Consider the following 24,707-nt stretch of genomic DNA (forward strand, 5'->3'; position numbering starts at 1 on the left):
AAGGTCACCCTCAGCTTCACAGTGAGTCTGAAGTAAGCATGGTGACATGAGACCCTGTCTCAAAAAACACCAAGCAACAAAGAAGCAAACAGACAAAAAAAAAAAAAACAAAACAAAACCAAGAGGTAGAGAAGGGGGAGGAGGAGAGCAGGGGGAAATAATAATAATAATAATAATAATAATAATAATAATAATAATAATAATAATAATAAATAGAAGTAGTAGTAATAGCAACAACAAATCAGTAGTAGTAGAAGAAGAAGAATTGTGTTAAATCACCTGAAAAAACCCAAGTATGGCTATAGCATTTCCAAAGAGTAAAATAATAAATCTGCGCTAAGTCCTTTAAATTGTGGCAATTCGTTATAAAAATAGGACACTCAGGCACGGCTCAGGTTAAAAACTACAGTGCGCAGTAACAAAGATAAAAGCAAACAATGAGGTGTGGTGGGCGCGGGGCCACAGGGTTCGAAAGATGAGGTCCTCAGTGCATTCTGAGGAGGAGGATCATGTTCCAGAGCTACACAAAAATGTTCACCCCCAAGAGCAGCCTGATTGGGAGGAAACACCTAGTGCAATGTATTAGAAATACCCAAGCCAAGATCATGTAAGACAGCGTCGACTGCACACTGTGTCTGATCCGCAGAACAGCAGTGAGTGTACAATCACCAAAGGAAAATACTGAGAGCTCCCAAACACAGTGCTTGTGATTCCCAGAAAGAAATCTTGTCATGTGGATCATCGATGCCATCCCACTGCAGGACCATAGGACCATGCTCCAGTAAGCTCCCAGGGGCCCTGGGCTGCCACTGCTGCCGCCACTGCTCTTCGGTTGTGGCCCACTGCGGTGCAGGCCAAGGAGACATGGGAGCAGGAGCAGGAGAGCTGGCCCTGCCATGATGACATGGGAGCAGGAGAGTGGGCCCTGCCATGATGACACGGGAGCGGGAGAGTGGGCCCTGCCCTGAGGACAAGGGAGCAGGCCCTGATCCAGGGCTCTTAGTCGACCTCACCCCAACATCTACCCTATGTATGACCTGCTGGAACACATGAAGCGGCCAGACTTGTAGATTCAAAGACTAAGAATCTCCTTGACACACGGCAACAATAGGATATCGACAGCAGTCCCAGTGAGGATCCGGTAACAATTGTGTAGGCCTCTAGCCAGACCCATGACTTGTAGCAACATATGTGGACAAAAGGCTATACTGTGTGATACACTACAGCTTCTGTGACAAGATTTTTTGTTTGTTTTATTTTACTGCGGGGAGAAGAGGGATTTTGGTGCATGACATGTAAATCATAGACATTCAATAAAAGTTAAAAAAATAAAAGTGAACAATAAGCTGGGCATGGTGGCGCACACCTTTAATCCCAGCACTCAGAAGGCAGAGGCAGGAGGATCACTGTGAGTTTGAGGCCAACCTGGTCTACAAAGTGAGTCCAGGACAGGCAAGGCTACACAGAGAGGACCTGTCTCAAAAAAAAAAAAAGGGAACAATGATGTGAAATTTCCTATGAGTCACAAGCAATTGCTTTCTTTGGAACTATTAGCTGGAACACAGAACATTAGCTTAATGACTGAACAGAAACAAAAATAGCTTTCAAATTAACCAGACTTTAATTTGATTTTGTGGAAAATGCAGACACACAATCAGAAACTGTATCTTGTGTTTGTTGCCAAAGAGTTGCATACAGTGCAAACATTAATTAGAGAGAATCTGCAAATACGAAATGCTCTGCAGTTCACTCACCTTTTCTATATGGCTACTAAAGAAAAATCCTTCCCACTGATCATTTAAGTCACAAAAATGCATAATAAATAAAGGTGAAATTATAATCTATACTTAAACAAAAATCACTGTGAGTCTGTTGTTTTCCTCTTCTGAAACCAACTGTAAAAAGTAGTGCCAATTTCAACGATTGAACAATGTTTTTCAATAGAGACACGCTCTAGCACTGTACCAATGAGTTAATACATTAAAACATTATGGGATTATTTTACAGACTAAGAGTGAATGCATGGTGTCCCTGAAAAATAAGTCAAATAACTATTGTATAGTAATATACTATGTTATGATCACGGACATAATCTAGCATCTGCCAACTTCCAGTTTTATTTTTTACACTCAAAAAAAATCACTGTATAGTAGCTAAACCATCTCTATCAAAATACTGTCCTTCAAGGTCATAGTCCGTGGCAACTTCACAGTGAACACTCAGAACAGCACAAGGGGTACTTGAGAACAGTCTTGACAGAAAGCTGTATTTTGGTACATTAAGGCAGCTTCAGCCAACATTCTGAATAACAGTGTTTATTGAAACAAAAAACAGCTTTGATATTTAAACATTTGAGGTTTCCAAGAAATTTTTTAAGAACACTATAATTTGTGAAACTGTGTCTTAAACATTCTCAGCACTATGCCCTTATTACATACGACATCTAAAAACATGATACTCATTTTATTAATATCAAAGGTGTTCAGTAAAAAAGGAAAGATTGACGTTGAAATGGGACTATAAACCCCTACTCGGGGGCTTCCAAACGGCTTCTCACATACGTCTGTGAGGTAGGTTATTATCCACACTTTGTACAAGAGGAAACTACACAAGGTTACGTAACTCGTGCTGCTAGAGCAGCAAACAGGGAGTTAGTTTCCAATTAGATTCGGTCCTTAGCTCTGCGTTTCTTTCCTTTATAAACTCTAACATATAAAGACTGCTAGCAATTGCATTCGTTTTTAAAAGCACAAGAAGGCAGCCAAGTATTTGCCCAGGTGGCTTTAAAAAGTGAAATAAACGGAAACAGAAAATCTATTCAGTGAGCAACTTCCGGTGGTGTTGGTGTGAGGTCTGGTCAAGTGGAACTGGAAAGGAAGAAGCGAACCCCATGATCATTTGTGGGACAGTTCCCGGGAAGACAGGGGAGCTCCGGGTGGGGTGGGGTGGGGTGGGGTGGGAGAAGAAAGTGGCATTTGAATGGGTGTTTACTCTTACTCTGCAATTGTTTGAGAAGGCACCAGGTACTATTTCTTTCTTTGTATAGAGAGTGGGTCTATGTCTCTTTGAGTCTGGGAAAATGTTGGCCATCTAGAAAAAAAATGGGCTCAATTTCATAACAAACAAACATTATTTACAAGAGACCTTTAGCTGTGAAAATGCACATTGAGACTAGCAGGAGAAAAATAACAATGCAATTCTTTCCTAGGAAGCTTCTATTTCTCTTTGAAAATTTAAATTAACACAAAGTAGCAAATCTTAAAGTTTAAAAAAAAAATCACTGTATAAACCTTATTTTTGAAAAAAAAGTCTGTTCAATTTTTTTTTTTTCATTCTAGGATATTCTACAAATCCTTAAATTTTTTTTTAAACTGGAGACAATAGTATACCCTAAAATTTCCTTAATTGCACTTTAAAGATAATTGAATTTACCCAAATAATCATGAATTACTTCTATAAAATTTGAACTGCTTTTGGACACAAACTATAGTTACCAAAAGTCACATGCAGTCTTAAATGGCATTGCTATGCAAGGCTGGCAGTAAACATTAGTGTTGGCTCACAAAATGCAGGCCTGCGGTCTGATAACCACTAGAGGGGACCTGATGCTTATCAGGTTATGGCTGAAGAAGTTTAATCAAAACTTAATCCCGTCTAGACTGTGGGTCTTGTTTCTCATGCTATTACTGCTTAGTGGCGTCAACTGCATCATAAATGTTGGCAGGGAAGCTGGTCAAGATGACGACGTGTTTAAATAATATATATGTACATATACATATATGCATGATTTAAAGCTCATTAGCTTAAGTTACATTTCCATGTTTTTAAAGGCCTGAGAGAGAATTACTACCGAGCCAATCGTGAGTAGGTAGTTCACAGAGACACACTCTATGAAAATAGTGTGACATCATTTATGCACAAAATTTTAAAATTACCGATATGAAATTTAGATAAGCCTAATCCAGCGAACAGCCACAAATTATGATCATTAGATATGGACTGAGGCTAATTTTCCTTTACAAAAAGAGACCATGCTTTAAGAATCACATGAGTATGGGCAGAGGGTTAGGTCAGCAGCCATGCACTTGCTTTACAAATGTGGAGCCCTGGGTTCAATCCCCAGTACAAAACTCCCTGCACCGAAATCACATAAATAAAATTGCAGGAAAAAAAAATATGTTGTAGAGATTTTTTTTTCTGGATTTTAAGCACCTCAATAACTTATAAATACTTACAAGAATCAATATAATCATAAATATTTCACATAATTACATCTAGTTAGTGCAATCAACGAGCTCTTATAGTCAAACTACTGTATGTTTCTGCAGGACTTACAAGAAATACACCAGTTTGTGTTTTTATTACTGGGCTATCAGATGTTTCACAAACTCAAACTGTTCAGCCCAGAAAAAAAGGTGATGTGTTACAAAGGACAACTGGTCACCACTGAGTGAACGCAAGGATGGCACTACAACTTCCGGGAAGATTACCGATCCTGCTTCCTGGACCAGCGGCTGTTAAGGGCACATTAACAGACCTGGAAATGCATCAGCTGTGTCATCATTACTTAGTTGTCATTTTCTAATGAGTGCTAAATCCAGGGCATGCTTTGATTTTCTGATCTTTCTTGTCTGTTGCATTCCAGTAGTCCAAGTAGTTGTATTTAGAATAACATAGGGGTGTACACCTTTGAAATGCCACAAACTAAGACAGAACATTCACCCGAGCATAAGACATGGACATGAACGCAGCCTCTAAAGCCGAGCGGCGGTGGCGCACACCTTTAATCCCAGCACTCAGGAGGCAGAGGCAGGTGGATCGCTGTGAGTTCAAGGCCAGCCTGGTCTACAAAGTGAGTCCAGGACAGCCAAGGCTACACAGAGAAACCCTGTCTCAAAACAAAACAAAACAAAACAAAACAAAACAAAACAAACAAAAAAAGTAAAGAAGGTAGAACTTCAGCACTCTAAGGGACACCAGCTCTTTTCTCTATCCTTTTCATCTTAGGGTCTCAAATTGAAGCCAAGTCCCAGATGAAACTTACTAAGAGACGCACATAGCCTTTACCCAAATTTTTCAATAGAGCTGCTGAGAACTGCTGAAGTCATAATCCTATTTAAAAGTCATAGAATAACCGAAGGACAAAGCAACAGGTAGAAATATGCCAGATTGAAGAGTTTTAGATTTTAAAAAGCAAACACAAACTAGACAAGTCTGAGAGCAGACCTCAAATTTAGGTAGGAGTCTTCACACTGGGAGTTTAACTTATTAACCAGCAAATAGACGGAGCTGCAGGGCCTATGGCGCGTGTGTTCTAGGCTGGTAAGTCTTACAAACATTAGTATGGGGCCCATATTAACTGAGCCTGCTTCCATGTTAGTGGATACTACAGATAAAGTGGTATAAAATCTGATTTGGCTGTTTATGATTATTTTCCAAGTTGCGTTTCATTTCATCTCAAGTATTAAATTTGTGTTCCCTGAGTGCAAACTAGCTAAGAAAAAAAAAAAGTATACCCAGACTTAAGAAAGTATCCTTGAAAACTTCTTTGCATAAAGAATTACTGTGCTACAAACAGACAATTCTCTGGCACAGAAGGACTTAGGTTTCCACTGAGGTCACGCTCCTGGGTCCGCTCCACAGGCGACCAGATGCTGCAAGGGTTTTGTACAAGGTTTCTTGATCAAACCAGAACCCTAAATTCTGAATGGTTTGCTTTTCTCTCTCCCTGTACATTTAATTCGAGACAGCTTCAATTCCGCTTTCCAAAATAGAAGAGCTTAGAAAAATGTTCAGTGGCCACTGAAGAACAAATAAAACTGATTTGCTCCCCATAGAGCCATAACAGCAAGTCACTGGGCTCTTACTCTTCTGGCCTTCCATAAGTAACCTTATCTAAGACTTCAATCATCCATTAAGGGGGGAAAAAACAATAGCTGTTCAACCTGAAAAGCATCAGTTGGATTAAGAAAGCCAATCTGTGACACAAGCTGCAGGTGCAGGAGGAACCTGTCTGCACGGTAAATGAAGTGGTTCTTAATTTGAATCAGGCTCCACAACACGTGGAAGGGGATGAAGTGCTCTCTCAGGGGCACTCGTCACCAACCGCACTGGCTGTGGCACTTTCCAGATGTTCTTAGGGGATGCTAAGGTCTCCTTGCTGTTTTCATTTTGAAACAAGGTCTTGCTATCGATCGAGTCTAATTCAGCCTCAAAGTGTCCTCCAGCCTCATGCTCCCCAGCGGGATTACAGGCGGGCAACCACACTTGGCGAAAGTCCTAAAAGAGTGAGCTACTTTGGGCAAAGCAGGGTCACACACAGTTAAGAGGTTTGTTCTTTCGGGAAGAACTATCCAAGTCTGCTAACACCCTCTTTCCTCTGCAGGGCACAGAGCAGACACAGTGAATTCCAAAATTCCACCCAGGGTTTCTTAGTTTTAGGCACAGATGGAGCCCATTTCCAGGACATAAGTGAGGCCTCACATCGAAAAGCTAACAGTAGCACTCCCTAGGGTCCACACATCCTGCACCCAGTGTTGACTGAATGTGGGAATTATAAATTTGCAAAGAATTCTTTTCTTCTCTGTTCCCAAGAGCAACAAAAGCTATGACAAATTTCTAGCCTCTGCTTCTCACTGCAAACCAATTTACTCCATCGCCTAGATTCATAAAGTGTTTTAAAATGTTAAAAGAAACAAAACGACTTTCAGTTCTCCCAAAACTCAACAAGTAACTGTCACCCTGGAATGAATAAACAAATAATTTTTAACTCTTGACTAGCATCATAATCATTCATATAAAGTAACTTGCCACGAGCAAGCTCCTAACATCAAATTCACTAAACCAAGATCGCCTTTTGGCGTCCTTCCTGCCTTCAATACTCTCATGGCGGCTGTGAGTGGAAGAAATGGATCTAGTCAATTCTTTATCTCAAAGTCTTCCACTCATAATTAGGCAAATATTATGAGGTGGTCTCCCCGCCCCACAAAAGGATATGTACACATTTGGAGAAGCCAAATTCATGCCACATTCATAAAACACAATAGATTAAGCGTGGCTATTAAAATAACTGCTAAAAATTACCATCTATTGCCACAAGATGGCAATCTTTCAAAGATTAAAACTTGAAGCTACATTAAATTGGACACCCACTTTCTCAAATTAGTGAACAAAGGTCCTTTTATCTTGATACTGAGAAGTTGGAGTGATAAATACTGATCATCATTTTTTGAAAGAACTACAAAGTTATCAGATGTGATATGATGCAAATTCCTGACTCAAAAGCTGTTTAAAGATAGACGAACTTGTTTTCATAATCACATGAAAAATTGGCCCAATAGTCTCATTTACTTCTTGGTAAATAAAAAATATACTATTTTTAGCCAGGCAGTGGTGGCACACACACCTTTAATCCCAGCACTCAGGAGGCAGAGGCAGGCAGATTGCTGTGAGTTTGAAGCCAGCCTGGTCTACAAAGTGAGTCCAGGGCAGCCAAGGCTACACAGAGAACCTTGTCTTGAAAAAACAAAACAAAAACAAAAACAAAAACAAAACAAAAGCAAAAACAAAAAACGAACAAAAAATATACTATTTTTGGTGAAGAGAAACTTGTCAAGGCAATGTTGCTTTTGTTTTCAAGAGCTTAATATTTTCTAGGGTGAATCAGATCAATGATTTTGTTAATCATTTCATAAATACAATAAATGAATAAATAAGTATTAGATAAATTATACATAATTTAAAGTACTTTTACCAAAACAACATATAATCAATTAACTTTATCTATCCTACTATATAGTAGTTTTTTTTTATCTTAAATTAAAAAAAACCTTGCACAAAAAAATTCCGTTTTTTTTTGTTTTTGTTTTTTTGATTAAAAGCACTGGTATGTCAACATATGTGTGTATATATGTAAACAACACATATGCTTGTTCCAGGAGAATATACTTTTAAATAGTTAAGGCTTCCCTGTCCAATCAGGTGTAACGGTGAAGGTCACAACAAATCAAGCTTCGGAAGTACACCAAGGCCTTATGGGTTTTAAAGGAAAAGAAAGGCAACCAGAGGAGATTGAAAAGCAATACACAAAGACAGTGGCTACTGAGGAAGACAGAGGACAGAGGTGGCACCAATCACAGGTGAATCCACGAAGATGCCAGAGGGACATAACTCCTGACCCTCCCCGACCTACCCAGTCCCATAAACACAAAGCAGAAGGTGAAAGAGTACTGTTGGCATTTTGCTTGTTTTCGTTTAACTGGGTGTTATTTTTGCATGTTTTTGTATTGCTTGGCGGTGGTGGGATTTAACAAGGGGCTTTGCTCAAATGTCAAGAAGCTGGGAGACTGGGCACCTGTTATCAGAAATGCAGGCTGTGTGGCTAATTCCAGGCAGCATTTGTAGAAACAATTAAAAAGAATTTGAAGCTGGGAGTGGTGGCATAAGCCTTCAATCCCAGCACTCGGGAGGCAGAGGCAGGTGGATCACCGTGAGTTCAAGGCCAACCTGGTCGACAAAGTTGAGTCCAGGACAGCCAAGGCTACACAGAGAAACCCTGTCTCAAAAAACAAAACAAAACAAACTAATTTGGTTTCTGATATTTAGGGAAACAGGATTTTCAGATTTCTTCATTTAAATAATATTTTACTAACAGTTATTCTATTTCCTAATCTTCTTGTGCAAGAAGTTTCTAGAAAGCCTGACACCTGCTGAGATCTAGGAGGCAGACCGGATTTACATGCACTAAATATGAAGCAACGAGGCACCACCAAACCGCCCCTACATTAGCTGGTTATCAGTGAGGTGTGCTTGTCATGTGTAGTGAACTCACAAGTGTAAATTAACACACTTCATCAACACTTAGCCATTAAACGTACTACCTATTCAAATTTATCATAGGCACAATAGAATAATAGAGTTCTAAAAGTAAACAAAATGCCAGACTTTTGTGTTTTCAGTAATCCCAATAACACCGCATGTCACCCAGGAAGATTCACATCAATTTATATTGCAGAGTATGTAATACCCAAAAGTGAGACATTAATTTAAAGAGTATACATGTGATTTTCACAGTGCAGTGACGGAAAGACAGGAAACCAGTGGGAGAGTATCAACGAGCTAACGTAGTGATCAGACTGGCACACATTTCAAAAAAATCCATGGTGTGACTGCCCAGGCGGGGAGGAGCTGAAGACAAAGAGCTTCCAGTCAAAGAGCCGGTGAGAGAACCCGAAAGTGAATGGTTCTCAGCTGTGGTGGAATCAAAACTTGACCTTGGTCTGTGCAGGCCAGCAGCAGAGCAGGATCGCTGAGGTGTTGAAGAACCAGACCTCTGTTCCACCACCTCATCTGAAACAACCAAAGAACAGTGACTGTGGCGAGTGTCCCAGCGCGTGTCATCCCAGGGAAGCTGCTGCGCGGGCACTGTGAGGGAAACTAGCTCTGAGCTAGGAGCTGGCTAAGAACGGTGATGTTGGTGGTTTAGGAGCAGAGGTGCTGCCTCCCCCTTCCCACTCATAGCATGGCACCGATCACTCATGACATTTCCACCGCTAATGGGCCCTGAGCCCTCCCCAACAGAGGATGCAGCATTTATACTGAAATGAAAGAGCTGAATATATTTTACATTCTTGGGCATTTATTTTCTGCTAAAACTCCATATTTAATTTTACGTACATTTTGGTTAGATCTACGTTAAAGAGTAGACACACACACACACACACACACACACACACACACACACACACACACCCGTCTTTTAGACGAGTTTAACACTAGGTCACATGGTGCCAGGCAAGCTTTTTCCCAGAACTCACCCCTGCTGGCCTGCTTACCATCGATGCTTTTAAAGTCTAAGAGATAGCTCCGACTGTCAACCAGGTAAAGCTGTAAGCTCATTTTCACATAATTGCCAGTCACCGGATTCTTTCTTCTTACTCGAAGATGGTATGCATTTACTACCTAAAACCGGAAATAAGTAAAAATTTAAAACTACACAATGTCTCCAATCTTAGCAAAAAAAAAAAGAAAAAGCAAATATGGGTTAGGAGGAGAAGACTTTGTGGCTGACTTCTGTGTTACAAGCAGTCTGCTCCATCCAATCCCACTTAACGCCACCATTCATAAAACCTCACATCCCACAGTCTACCCTTTGACCCCAACATAGATTCCTCCTAGAGTATTAATAATAATCCCAGCTGCCTTTGCCTCAATCGTTTTGATAAACAGGGAGGAGACGGAAGAGCAGAGAAGTAAACGCGAGTGGCTTACGTCAGGTAGAGCCGAACACCCAAACAGTACAACGCCAGCGGACGGTGTTACTCACCGCCCTTACAGAGCCAGCTGCGGCTCAGATAAAGAGGATTCTGGGTTTTCAGTTTCTAAATTCTCTCAATTGGATTTTTTTTTAATGTTGGCATCTCCTTTAATTAACATACTTACATAGTGAGACAAGGTAAATTTATAGAGTCAGGCGTGGTGGCCCATGCCTTTACAGTAGTCGGGAGGCAGGGGCAGGTGGATCACTGTGAGTTCTAGGCCAGCCTGGTCTACAAAGTGAGTCCAGGACAGCCAAGGCTATGCAGAGAAACCCTGTCTCAAAAAAAAAAAAAAAGAAAGTCTCCTGCCTCAAGTTTCAGAAAAAGGAGATAGGCTTAACTTTAAGGAAATGTTACTTTATTTAATCATGTAAAATAATAAAATGAAAGCAGATTAAAATTGATTTATTAAATTATGTTGAATATTTATGTAATAAATTTTAATTTTTTTTCCTCCTTAATGGCTCACACAACAAAACTACAAATCATGAATCTGGAAAGGGACAAGCAGGGAAGAGCTGGGGGAAACGGATGGCAGAGTAAAGGAAGGCTGGGAGAACAACAAACAGTCATTTTATACATGGATGAAATTGTTAAAGAGCTATGTTAATTTTTAAAAGTGCAATCAGGCCAGTTGTAGTGGCACATGCCTTTAATCCCAGCACTTCGAGGCAGAAGCAGAAGGGTTTCTATGAGTTCCAAGGCCAGCCTGATCTACATAGCAAGTTCTAGGACAGCCACAGCTACATAGTGAGACCCTGTCCTACCTTGAATACAAACAAACAAACAAATAAGTAAAAATAGTAAAATAAATATTCATCACCCTCAAGAAAAGAACAACAGTTAAAGGGGTATCTTATCTTTAAAATGCACCCATATATATTCAAATAGAGCTGAACTGCAGCAAAATGCTAAATTGAAAAAAAGTAAACGTGTGTGCTGATAGTAAGAAAATGTGCCATAATAAAGTATGAGTGTTGGCCTTGAAGCCTTTATATCATGTCATGCTCACGATTCTACAGGGAGAAGAGATGGAACATTTCAGCTTTGAAATGCTATCATTAGGTATCAAGTTGACAGAGGTAAACCTGTGAAGGTTAACACCGCCTACATCACAAGGTCTTCGATGACCTACGGGGCAAACCCTCGCATGCCTGCAAGAGGTTTTCTAGCTGAGGTAGCCTGAAGTGGCGAGGTCTACACTAAATGTGGGTGATGGAGTCCGGGACCGAAGAAGAAAGGCAGAAAGCGAGTTGAGCGCCAGCAATGCTTGCCCTCTGCTTCCTGACTGAGCACTCTGCTTCCTGACTGAGCACTCCGCCCCCACGACTTCCTGCTGTGATGGGCTGCATCTTCCAGCTGTGCGTCTAAACACACCCTTCCTTCTTTCTGTCCTTCTTGTCACCACAGTGAGGAAACTAACTAACTCGCCAAGGACTTAAAGCCCAATCATAGAATTTCTCAACTTGGAGGAAAGTTAAATGAACATGTCTTGACAGCACAGTATATACTGAACACTAGCTGTCAAGGCCATTGACCATCCAAGCCCCTCCCAAAATGCACAAAGACAGAAAACTTCCTGAAAAGAAAAAAAAAATTAGGAGAAATTGCCCTTTAAGACTTAGACATTTGTTGCTATGAACCATGATGAAGCAAGGTGGGCTGTTTTCTCAGATGATTCCAATTACTTGATCAAGAATGTTAATCCTGCAGCTCAAAACACATTCCCAGCATCAACAGCCCTTTATCCTTTATTACGTTCTGACTGTGTTTGTTATATAATTTAAAAGAATAAACCATGTCAGCGAAAAGCATGAAGCCAACTACAAAAACATCTGAATCAAAAACAACTTTGTGTAGACCTCAATACGCAACTGCTTAGACGCCTTTCTTATGAGAAAAAAAAAATCTCTTCTATAAACAGCGTTAGTGCATTGTGACTTCCTACCTTCCATTCAAAGTCCAGCTGTTTCATAGCTCGGTACACCTCAGCCATAATGTCGTACGGTTTGCTCTGGCTTCGGATCCCAAGATGCCACTTGGCTTTCTTCACAGCTAAAGATTTGGGCTTAGTGGTGTTCAGCGCATCCAGCGGACACCGTGCTTTGGGGCTGTCAGCTATAAGAGGCGGCATCCTCTCGGGGTGTGGTTTCAGGCCCGGGGGAATGTGCATGGCACTATCATCCATAAAGGAGCCCGTGGGAGGGCTCGAGGCGAGGTAGAACTCACTGGCTTGGTTCATGATTCTCCGGTTGTCGATGATCAGATGATAGGCCACCGCAAGCTGGTCTTGAGGGTCGCCGCTATACAAGCTGTTCATTACCTCTGACTCTGTGCACTCAAATTTTTCACACACTTCTCTCACAGCCTCGTCATCAATGACGTTGGCATCATAGGAGGGGTCTTCAGGAAACAGGTAGCTGGGCAAATCCTGCTTAAACCATTCGTGTTCTCTAGGGAAAACACCACACGCACTGTTGTAAGAACATGCCTTGCTAAGTCCCAATAATTCAGACATGGGGCAATACAACATAAAGACCCCAAAAATACTGGTCTCTAGTCCCAGCTCTGCCACTATTGGCTACGTGACCCTATGCCATTTAATTACTCTCTATGCTTGAATAAATACAGATATTTAGATGAGATATTTCCTTGAAAATTAACAAAGTGGGTCTGTCACTTCATGAAAATCAGGTAGCAATATCTGAGGTCAATGACAGAATCTAAGTTTCCATACAAAATCCAGACGATGTACAGTAATCTGCCTCTGCTTCCTGGAGTTTGATGCTTTCTCAAGTCCTAAAGATGTTCTGGTGAAGTTCGGATTGATAATAAGGAGCCTGATCTTTGATAGGGCGAAATGCAATGTTGGAAATCTATATATTTCAAAACGTAAGATTTCGCAGTGGTATGACAGAATTATACATGCCTAAGAGAGTCACTTACATTTAAAGCATCTTACATAACTATAATATGGTAAAACACAAAAGTTAATTGATTGCTTTCGCATAAGATATTGTAAGCTGTTAGCTACTATGTTAGGTCTGTTTTAGGATCACACAGGGTCACTGTTATCCAGACAGCTATGGGAACACTCCTTTATTTCCCATCCACTTACCTCAGCCCACATTCTCCTCAGGAACTTCAACTAATATAAAATAATCACAGGATTAAATGGAAAAGTAGATTGAGAATCTAGATGCTTTTGATTAAACTAGACATTAAGGTTTATAAAAATGTAAGGTAATGTCTTTTTTTCCCAATGGTTTTGAACAGTTTTCCTAACGGAGAGATTACTATTAGGCTCGGTAGGGGAGGCTATTATCCTAGCTGTTCAAAGCCGGGACAGAAGAAGCTCAAGTTCAAGGCTTGGTTCAGCTACAAAAGAAACTAGAGGCCACTCTGAGTGACTTAGTGAGGCCTTCTCTCAAACAAAACGTAAAAGGGGACAGGAGAAGGGAACAGAGATGTAGCTCAGTAGAAGACTTTGCCTAGGAAGTGCAGGGCTCTAGGTCAATAGTTAGCTCTTTGTTCCTAAAAAGACATTTAAATGAATAGATTTTAAGTAAATTTAATTTTAATTTTAATTATAATATGCTAACTGCTGGTGTATTATTCATTTAAAATTTCTTTGAGGTTCTCAATAGTTTTTATGAGCATAAAAAAGATATCAAAAAACTGCAATGTTTGTACACTGCTCTCCTAGTCTTATCCCACTTCTGGACCTTTATGTCTGATATTGTGACTACTATTTAATAGACGGATATAAACAGATACTAAAAAAAATAAATGGTTACAAATACACAAATATACTGATAAAAAAAAAAAACAGCAGAAAAACTGTAAATGAGAGCCTAATTCAGAACAAGAGGCTGCTCAGGGAAGCCACTCAAATGAACACTTAAGCAGATACCTGAGTGATCAGCAGTCAGCTAAACAATATAGAGAAACCCGTTACTGCAACAAAAGAAACAGTATCTGCATATATCTTGAGATAACAAAGGGTTTTGTCCTGTTACCAGAACTGCAAGGGTCCAATATCATAACAGCGTAGAACAATAAATGAAGTCATGTACTGTGGAAAATTGTAGTAAAACTGTTAAAATAACTTTTTATAACTATAAAAATTTCCCAAAGGATTGTAATAATCTTGGGTGTTTTATTTAAACACTGGCTGAACTTCAATTAAAAAAAAAAAAAGAGCCGTCTGAATTTTCGTTTCGTTGGTTTTTTTTGTTTTGTTTTGTTTTTTGATTTTTTGAGACAGGGCTTCTGTTGTAGTCCTGGCTGGCCTGGACTCACAGAGAGCCGCCTGCCTCTGCCACCCATGCGCCTCCACCCACTGAGCTGTGGCTTTTTAAGTGGCCCTTTGTAAGAATCTCCATGTTTTTCAGATCCACAGAAGCCTTAAAACCCAACACCCTCACACTCACATGGCTGAGAAAAATCACGGGAGTAGCAAGGACGGAGAAGTGGAATATCGGAGTGCCCTACTAGTTTTATCCCTTAAGAAGCACCGCTCTTTGACATGCCCAGTGTACTGGTTAGTTTTTATCAAGTTGATACAATCTAAACATATCTAAGAGGAGGGAACGTCATTGAGAAAAATGTTTGGATAAGACTGGCCTATCAGGAGGTCTGTTGGGCACTTCTTTTTGATTAATGATCCACATAGGAGGGCACAGTCAGTTGTGGGTGGTACCACCTCTGGGCTGGCGGTCCTCAATTGTATAAGAAAGCAGGTTGATTAAGTCAAGAGGAACAAGCCAATAAGCGACGCTCCTTCATAGCCTTACTTCAGTTCCTGCCTCCAGGTTCCTGCCTTGACTTCCCTTAGTGATATAAATGTAAGAGGAAATGAACCCTTTCCTCCCCAATTTGCTTTTGGTCACGCTGTTTTACTGCAGCAATAGAAAGCCTAAGACGCCTAGCAATTCCCTGAATTCTTCCACATACAGCTTTGTCTTTGATGTGACTTGGAACTCACTTACTGAAAGCCACCAGAGTATTTGATTTTTTTTTTTTATCTGAGGATAAGGGGAGTGAGGAACGAGGAGAGGATATGGGGGTAGAGGACTGAGAGGTAAGGAGGGAGGGGCTGCGAACAGACTGTTAAGTGGATAAATAAATAAATTTTTAAAAATCAGTAGCTATTGTTCAACATTTCAGCTATCTGAAACAGCAACGAAAGTTGGATAACAAGAAATTCACCTATAAGTTTAGGCTAGGAAATAATAGTGCAAAAGGGTCTGAGAAGTCTTCCCATATTCCTTGGACTCACAAAAGCCAGATGTGTGCCCAGGAAAAAAACTGACAAGACCCTAATTTCTCATCAACGGCTAGCTTTGAGCCTGTGCACAAGCAGGAAACGAAAGCAAAGGCCGAGTTATCAACCGCCTATTGGAGGACTAGAGGCACATAACACAAAGACAGACCCACTTTCAAAGGCTGGATGCCTGCATCATAGCATTTTAAAACATTTCTGCAGCTCACCATTTAGCTAACCAAGGAGAACCTTTAGCTGCAATATATAACAAGAGTATTGACTCTAATGAATTACTTCAAACAGATCAGTAAGCACATAGGAATATCAACAGCCAACAATATGTGATATATAAACCCTGTACAAGAAGTATTCCAACTGAGCCATATCCATAGCCCTTGGCTGGATAATTTTGAACAAACCGGATAATTCACCATTAAATATATGTCACACACACATGCACGTGACATATTTTAGTATGAAAATGTGGTCCTTAATTAAAAGTAACTTACACTTAGAGGCAAACAGATATATAAATAAGTCATGACACAGCCTAAGTTTCAGTTTTATTGCTGTAAAAAATGAAAATAATAACAGCTACCTAGGAAAAAGTCAGTGCAACGAAATAGGTTAAATGTACAGAAAAATGCTTGCTGTATATCAACTGTCAAAATTCGTAACTTTTATGCTTTTTGAAGTATACCCTATCAAATTAAGAATTGTCATATTAAAATATTGAACATAAACATAAAATAGTGAGAACTATAAATCCAAGTTACTACCTATATAGAGATGTCATTATTTTGTCCTTTGCATGTGAGCCTTACCCTGCAATGGTTAAGCCATCTCCCCAGGCCAGAATAGCACCATTTTATAGCACTTCTATGAGTCAGTTCATTCATCTTAATGGATTTATTTACATTTTTCTTCTAAAGTCTATAAATATATGAGCAATTATTTTGAAATAATTAATTCTTTACTGTTCTAAATTTACAAGTGCTTATATAAGCAAGTACAAGTAAATTAGCATGTCTAATTTTTCAGAGGAAAACTCAATTAGAAGAACTGTTTATTCCAATGAATTGTGAACAGGGTATTTTTTCCCCCCGTCGGCTCATTTCCATAACTAAATCTGGCAGCAATTTTACAGCTGTACATCCTTACACACGAGGCCTGGGACACTGGCACAGGACAGGAAAGAGGACAATACGGTGGTGTGAACGTGGATGTCCCTGTCTCTCTCAGGCTGTATTGTCTGTCAGGAGGCGGGGCTTCACATGACAAAGCAGGAGGCGGGGCTTCACAACCGCCAGCCCAGCGCCAGCCCAGCACCGTTTCTATGCAGTCTGTCTCCTAGCTGCAGACGCCTCAGGCCCCTGCAGCCCGTGCCTTCCCCACCACCATCCACTGCATCTCCTCAAACTTCCCACCAAAATAAACCCTTTCTCCTTTAAGTTGCTTCTTGCCAGACATTTAGTCACAGCAACGAGGAAAAGTGATACTTAAATGTGGAAAGAATCCCGTTCTTGCTTACGAGAGACCTGCAGCAGCCGGCGGAAACCACCTCAGCCATCCTGAGGGTTCCACGGGGTACATGTGTCACAACATCTATTCTGGCTTTAGGAGAAAGGGGTAACGGTTCTGAAAGGTGACAAAAGACTGTCCTCCTAAACACTTTGAGACCTTAGCTAAGACAAAAGCCCTCTAACAACATACATAACACGTAGAAAGTATTACATCCTTGCTGCCACTGCGCTACTTACGTCTTCAACACCCAAGGGACTCTCCACAGTTAATCTGCTAGTGGCTGCGGGACCAAGCCTGACAAGACTTATTTCCTTAAATATACTAGCTAAGGTGACCATAAGTGAGGCTCGGAAAGACAGATGTACCACGTTCTTTCCTACTAGGATTCTAGCGTCTACACGATAGTGCGGATAAAGGCCAGGAAACTAGAAAGGGGCCACGAGACAGGAAACACGAGGTGTTATGGAGAAAGGTAGGCATGGAAACCAAACACATGGGACATGAGAGGTGCAAGGGAAACACAGGGAGCAGAAGGCTGGAGTGGGAAGGTGGGGGGAGGGGGTGGGGAAAAGTGGGGGTGGGCGGGAATGCTTGCATCTGAATTGAACATGTACACACGGTTCATGTTATTTCCTTAGTGCTGGGTTTACATAGCATTTTCACTCTAATAGATACTATAAATAATGTGATGCTAAGGAATCAAGATCCCTATCTAAAACGCACACTCCACTTTTCACATCTGAAGCATCTTCAGATTCCTTCTAAACTTCCACTTCCAAGAGCAGCCATAAAGCAGCCGTAAATGAATGGTAGGAAAGGCTCTTGAGAGACAATTTGTACCCTGACAGTTACAAAGTAAGAGAGGCGAAGTGTACTAAGAGCAAACGCAGTATGAGAGCGAAGTAACACGGCATGTGCTGAAGACACACGCTCCCTCACACTGCGTGGGAGCCAGAAGCGGTGTCACAAAGCTGGTGCACGCACGCGGAGTGGGAAGGGATGACTGGCCTGCTCTCTGGTCAGAAGGTGCAGAAAATAACCAGGGCACAGAATAATATAACCGAGGGCACAGGGCCTAACATCTGATGTGATGGATGTGGTGAGGGAAGGCAAGATGAGACTCAGGGAGACTGGACCCGGCTCGCACAGGCCTCAGGCGCTTTGCTACTTACGCTAATAAGCACGCAAGCTTACGTGAGACATGTGGAAGATAAGTGACATAACCAGATCGGCACAAGTCTAAATTATAAAAATTCTTTCTCTTTGAGACAGGCTCTCACACTGTAGCCCATGGCTGGCCTCGCTCTCCTGGGTGAGCACAAGAGGTCCCACACACTTGGCCTTAAAATTCTCACAACGTAACATGTTATAAAGCATAGATGAAGCAAATGTTCTGGTACCGCGGCTACCACAGTGAGAAAATGTACAAAAGAACAAAAGAGATCATCACCGTATGTCTTTGATAGTTGCTCGCTTCAAGGGGTCCACCTGCAGCATGTGCATCAGCAGGGTGGCGACAGAGCGGTTGAGGTACTCCGGGATATAAAACACACCGCCTCGGATCTTCTTAAAGAGTGTCGGCACGTGCTCGTCATCAAAGGGGAGGGTGCCACAGAGGAGAGCATAGAGGATAACGCCACAGCTCCAGATGTCAACCTCGGGGCCCGCGTACAGCCTGAGAAAGGATGACACAGCCTAGGTGTAGGCACCGCTTTCCTCCCCCCCTCCCTCGTTGTTAGTACGCTGCGGCTATGCAGGATAAACGGAAAACCAGCTTGGTATATATTGCTACTTAAGGTCTTCGCTGAAACACATAGCAAATTCCAAACCTCAATTAATTACTACTCTTCATGGAAAATAGGCAGCCTAACTAGTTGTACAAATTTGTCAAAAGGCTTATCTTTATTTGTTAAACAACAGTTATAAGTGTTCATTAAAATGTATTATACTTTCTGTCCAGGTAATATGGCACACAACTTTAATCCCACCTTTAATTCAGAAGGTGGAGGCAGGCAAAGGTCTTTGAGTTTGAGGGGCGCCTGATACAGAGAGTCCCAAGCCATCCAGGGTGACATAGTAAGACCCTGTCTAAAAACAAACCAACTAACAAACAAAACAACAAAAATGTACATTTTCTTTCTTAGTTAAGGAAGCATCAAAGTAGTTAACCACAAACTAGAAAAAAAAATTACAACAATATATAGTGCTTTTTTTCCTCTTAGAACTACAAGAAAGAAAATGCATATATAACAAAATTTTCCCTATAGCACACACTGTAAACAAAATTTGAGGTACTTAATCAGTATATATAGATAGTATTTGCCTTTTGTAACATCTTTTCTAAAAAATTATTTATTTTTAAATTTTATATAGACGTGGTGTGTGTGTGTGTGTGTGTGTGTGTGTGTGTGTGTGTGTGTGTGTATGAGTGTTTTGACTGCATGTTTGCCTATGTACTATTTGTGTGGGTGATACCTAGAGAGGCCAGAAGAGGGTGCTAGATTCCCTGGAATGGGAGCTACAGGCAGTTGTTAGCCCTCATGTGGATACTGGGAATCGAACCTGGCTCCTGTGAAGAGTAGCAAGTGCTGTTAACCATGGAGCCATCTCTCCAGCCCCTAATATGACAGAATTCCTACGGCTTTCTTTCAAAATGATTGGCTAGCTCACTGGACTGAAAGACAGCTCAGCTGTAGCTCACCCATCTCTGTCCCACACATCTCCCTCTATGGTGCTGACATTCCCCAGCAGCAGCACACTATCACAATCAAACCTTGGGCTGAGGTACCAGATCCCTGCAGTTCCAGCGGACAGAACACCGTCTGCTTCAGTGGAGTGCTGCCCATAACTTACACCACTTCCTGTGTTGCCCAAGTTCTTTCCTAAATAAGTGTGATCCCTAAAATGCATCAGCTGAAAGTCTACCCTCAAGCTGACGGCATAAAGGAGGGATTATTTGGGGGAGATTTGGCCCTGAGGTGGGATTCTCATAAAGGTTAGTGCCCTTATAAAAGACTACCCCAGAGAGATCCCGGTCCGTGTGACCACACACACTCACAGTGAGATGGTGGGCTGTGGAAAAACAGGCCCTACACACACCGAATCCCTGTGGAGCTGCAGAGCTATGGGAGACGGATGGCTGTCGGTTATAAGGCATGGCGCGTGTGATCTGTAGCGGTCCATATGAACTAATACTCTCGCAGTCGGCTCGCTCTGTGTAAGCACCTATTCAGCACTTTTCTCCAAGCACGCTGTTGACTTGGAAAGCCAGACAAGAGCCACTGTGAAGGGACTACTTCGCCTCTGCAGCCTCCGTAAATATTGTATAATGCACCATCGAGCTAATTACATGAGGGACCTCACAGTCTCCACTTTGTCTAGTTTAATTGCTTGAAATCATATCGTCACCCGAATTTCAGTCTTACAAAGACAGAATATAAAACAACCGCCTGCAGATTGTGAAGTGGAAACGCTATGGAACAGCTATGTCTGATAAGTGAAGACACTGGCTTAAATGTTTCCACAGCAGAAAACAGGCAGTTCACAAAATCTGTCTCAGTCACTGCTAATGAACAAAACGAATAAGCATATTCATTACAATGCCTACGTGGAGTGTTTTTTTTTTAAATAAACTATTCTGCCTAAAATAAAAAATAAATGAGTTATTTGTTTTTATTATGTTAAAAAATCTTCTTCCAAAGGAAATATAATTAAATGTTATTAGACTGGATGCAAGATCACAAAAAAAGCTTACTTATTACTATAACTGTTACCTTCCTGAGATGACTTCAGGTGCCGCGTAATTCGGTGATCCACAGCTAGTTCGTAGAAATTCACCGTCTGACATCATATTAGACAGTCCTGAAAATAAAAAAAATTTATCAGATGCTGGATACTAAAGAAATAGGTAAAACTATGGTTAAGAACTCTCAATTATTTCATGCTTCATAAATCATAGTCTTCACTTATTTTAAAAAGTAATGGTGAGTGGCCAAATGCTTGGGCAAAGGTAACAACCTGAATTTAATTCCTGGATCACACAAGATCTCTGTGAGTTCGAGGCCAGCCTACGCTACATAGCAAGTTTCAAACCAACCAGGGCTACATGGTGAAAGCCTGTTTTTTGTTTGCTTGTTTGTTTTGGTTTTTTCTTTGTTTTGTTTTTTGTTTTTTGTTTGCTTGTTGATTGGTTGGTTGGTAATTAAACAGCAGGCCAGCTCCAGCGGATCAGCAGGCTGGCTTTCCGGGAGATGGGCATCTCGCTGCTGTTCAGGTGGGGCTGAGCACAGGCACTCAGTGGGGCCTCCTGCTTCGGCTTCCTGGGAAAGGCTTATAATTAGAGAGCTTCGATTTACCATAGCAAAAATAAGCTACTGAACCACAGCTCTAGCTGAACTACTTACTGAAAGAGTTTAAAAGGAAATAATAAAGCTAGCTTAAAGACAAGTACAAGAAAAAGCAAACAAGCAAAAATTTGTACTATGCAACACAGAACTCTGTAGATCCCACTGATGCCTCTTCTTAGGGTTCACATCCTATCGTTTCCTCAGACATCCACTGGGGCATCCTTTCCAGGTCTGTCAGCCAGAAGTATATGGAATATAAACATGCATATTTTTACCTTGTGTCTTAGGGAGGACCGAAGTCCCATTCTCTCATAAGTTATTAGATACTACCCTAAGACTTACAGGCCTTTCCACAATCTGTTCACAAGGAGACAAAGCCTTTGAAGCCAAGTACAAATCTTCACACGTATGTACATTTATCAGGGAAAGCACCCACTGCATCAACAAATTTTTCAAAGGAGTTTGGGACTCTTCCTCTTCTTACCACGCCCCCCAAACAAACAAACAAAACAAAACAACAACAACAACAAAAATCAGGTGCCAGTTCCTTAGGAGGAAAGGCATTATTGAGTGGGTCTGCGTTGACGTGGCCTTCTAAAGTGTTTTCTAGAAACCTCAGCACTGTTTAAATGGATTTAACAGAATAAGCCAGTGTGAAAACTGCCATTAACCCCTTTTTGTGATACAGGACTTGTGAGGGTGAACTGGAAAGTTCTTTAGGAGTAGCGACCGAGCCGGTCTGTAGGTCCAGCCCTGGGCAGCCCTGGGGTGGCTTTTACCAAAGTCAGCTATTTTGGCGTTCATCTGGGCGTCCAGCAGCACATTCTCCGGCTTCAGGTCTCTGTGCACAACCATATGCCTGTGGCAGTAATCCACAGCAGACAGGATCTGCTGGAAGAGCCTCCGGGCTTCCATCTCTTCAACCTGGCACGCAGAGAAAAGGAACTGCATCAAAACTGTGCAGGATGGACCTTCTATTCACCATGCACTTCGGCTTTGTAACCAGTCTAAACATAACTGCGCAAGCTAATTAAAATCGACTAATCAGAAACTCAGCAAGCCAGGCAAAGCAAAGCAGCCAGAACCTCGTCAAAGCTCAAAATATGATTTGATAGCTATTTGCTTGGCTGCGCGGCAGTCGTGTTCAGTTTTCAACTAATATTACATATGCACAATGTTTTGGGGGGACTCAGTTAAAAACCAACTAAAACAGAACTTATATGAAAACGCTAAGAAAATAAAATGGTTGACGCTTCCGCATGATTTCATACAGAACAGATTGTGAAAAACACAAGGAGCATGTGGTAATTAAGTGGGATTCAGTTTCCAAACCCGTATCTCGAAAGGCATGCCTCTCAGGGAAGAAAGTACGTCCTGCAGGTATAGCTGACACTGCCACCGAAGTAGCTCTGTGGCTAGCTACTACCAATTAATTCTTTGCCCGTTCTTAGCTTGGGGAAAAGGGGACATACTGGAAAATACCTCACTCACCCGCCCGTGTTTACAGATGTAGTCGAACAATTCACCTCCAGACACATACTCCATCACCATAAAAAAGTCTGTTGGGGTGCTGATCACCTGGTATCTTTTTCAGAAATAAGAAAGGGGGTTAATACAAGATGGCGCGTCTCCAATAAGCAGTCTCATCTAGTGCTCTTGATGCAACTTCACGTTCCCATATCATACAACACTGTAGGATGGCAACAGAGTTTACAACATTGTCACACTAATCCCAGAGCCGCATGCATGGGAGAAATTTACAAAAGCACCCACTTCCAGAGGCTCACGGACTTCCCTTCAAACTCCAGCTGTTCAGATTGGAGTTAATTTTCAAATCATCAGAAACCAAAGTTAAACATTCATTGTTGATATCAACAAATGTTTCTTTAGTCAATGGAGATGAGGTAGTATTTGCTTAAATAGGAAAAAATAGTCTTAAACATATAAAAATATAACACAATGCTATATAATCAGCAAAATCAAGTAGGTAGACAAATCATCCTCTCTTGGGGGGAGGGGCTTTATGCTGAAGCAATCCAAGAGACACACTGACAGAAAACTACACCATACAGACTTCCTCTGGCTCTGATTCAAACCAACTTTAAGAAACATTAACAAAGCTGAGTGTGTGGCACAGCCCTGTACTCCTATAGTCAGAAGTCTGTGGTGGAAGAATCAGTGACTTAGAAGCTAGCCTGGGCTATATAGTAAAAGCTTGTCTCAAACACACAGACTATTTATAATACATGGAGATGAGGCAGCACACTGCTGACCTTAAAGCTGAATGCCAAATACTGGGCACATCACTCAAGTTCAGTACATATTTTAACAGTTTTTCAATAAAAGTATGTGTGTGTGCATGTGTGTGTGCATGTGTGTGTGCATATGTGTGTGCATGTGTGTAGAAGTGTGTGCTTCTAGACCCAAAGCTGGTCTTATTAAAAACAAATAGCAAGGAATCTTAGCTTAATTTTGCAAAATAAGATTTTTCTCTGAAAATTGTGACTTACACACATACAATCTTACAAAATCAGGCTTTGAAAATGACTTAAAAAATATTACTAATGTTTTAATGAAGATTGCTTCTAACATTTATACAAATGGGTACTGTTCTACTTTAAAAACTACATTATTTTCTTTATAAATGATTGTCAATAGTCTCTTATGAGTAAGTTAGTTATATACTGTTATTATTTATGGCTGATAAGTACAGCAATAAAGACATCACTGGCCGCAACGTACTCAGGAGAAAGCACCAGGAGGAGTTAATGCCACTCTCCAGGCATGCACCTCGACTGAGAAATTATCAGAGAACCTTTTGCTATTTCATCTACCGTTGGGACCCCTTTGTACTAACGAGCAATAAAGCAAGTATGTGCTAGCTGGTGGCGGGCTGGGTTGCTAATCTTCACTGAAGAGCAGAGGGACCTGGCCATCCAACAGATGGTCACATTCTATCTATACCAAGAGAAAACATGCCATGTGTAAATCAAAGACTGTCTGCAGAATACTTAGTTTTGTTGTTGTTGTTTTGGTCTTTTGGATTGTTGCTGTTGTTGTTTGTCCTTGAGCTAGATGCTCAGCATATGTAGAGTCCAGGCTTGCCTCAGACTCGTCAACTTCCCTCCTTGGCTCCCAGGTCCTGAAACTACAGCTGTATTCCACCATACCTGGCCTGGGAAATACTCCTAATGGTACTATCTAGTCTCTGAAGACACAAATGGCGGGCTACCTCATTTTATGTAAAACAAATGA

At 41.2% G+C, this 24,707-nt stretch overlaps 1 protein-coding gene across 4 annotated transcripts in view; it reads right to left on the reverse strand.

Moving 5' to 3' along the window:
- Positions 1-1,598: 1,598 nt before the first annotated feature.
- PRKAA2 (protein kinase AMP-activated catalytic subunit alpha 2) overlaps positions 1,599-24,707 on the reverse strand; it is a 60,255-nt gene continuing 37,146 nt past the window's right edge. For 3 of the 4 annotated variants that reach the window (XM_084786837.1, XM_084786840.1, XM_084786839.1), the window contains 7 exons: positions 22,944-23,037; positions 22,232-22,376; positions 20,880-20,967; positions 18,557-18,781; positions 12,265-12,769; positions 9,834-9,960; positions 1,599-9,348 (listed from right to left, as the gene is read on the reverse strand). In XM_084786837.1, coding sequence (XP_084642963.1) covers positions 9,110-9,348; positions 9,834-9,960; positions 12,265-12,769; positions 18,557-18,781; positions 20,880-20,967; positions 22,232-22,376; positions 22,944-23,037 — 1,423 coding nt within the window. In that variant the 3' untranslated portion in view covers positions 1,599-9,109. Of the gene's footprint in view, positions 9,349-9,576; positions 9,597-9,815; positions 9,961-12,264; positions 12,770-18,556; positions 18,782-20,879; positions 20,968-22,231; positions 22,377-22,943; positions 23,038-24,707 lie in introns of those variants that run through there. The other variant, XM_084786838.1, reaches the window with a different exon arrangement.

Source organism: Acomys minous (genome assembly GCF_964271855.1).
Source record: "Acomys minous genome assembly, chromosome: 6".
NCBI lineage: Eukaryota > Metazoa > Chordata > Mammalia > Rodentia > Muridae > Acomys > Acomys minous.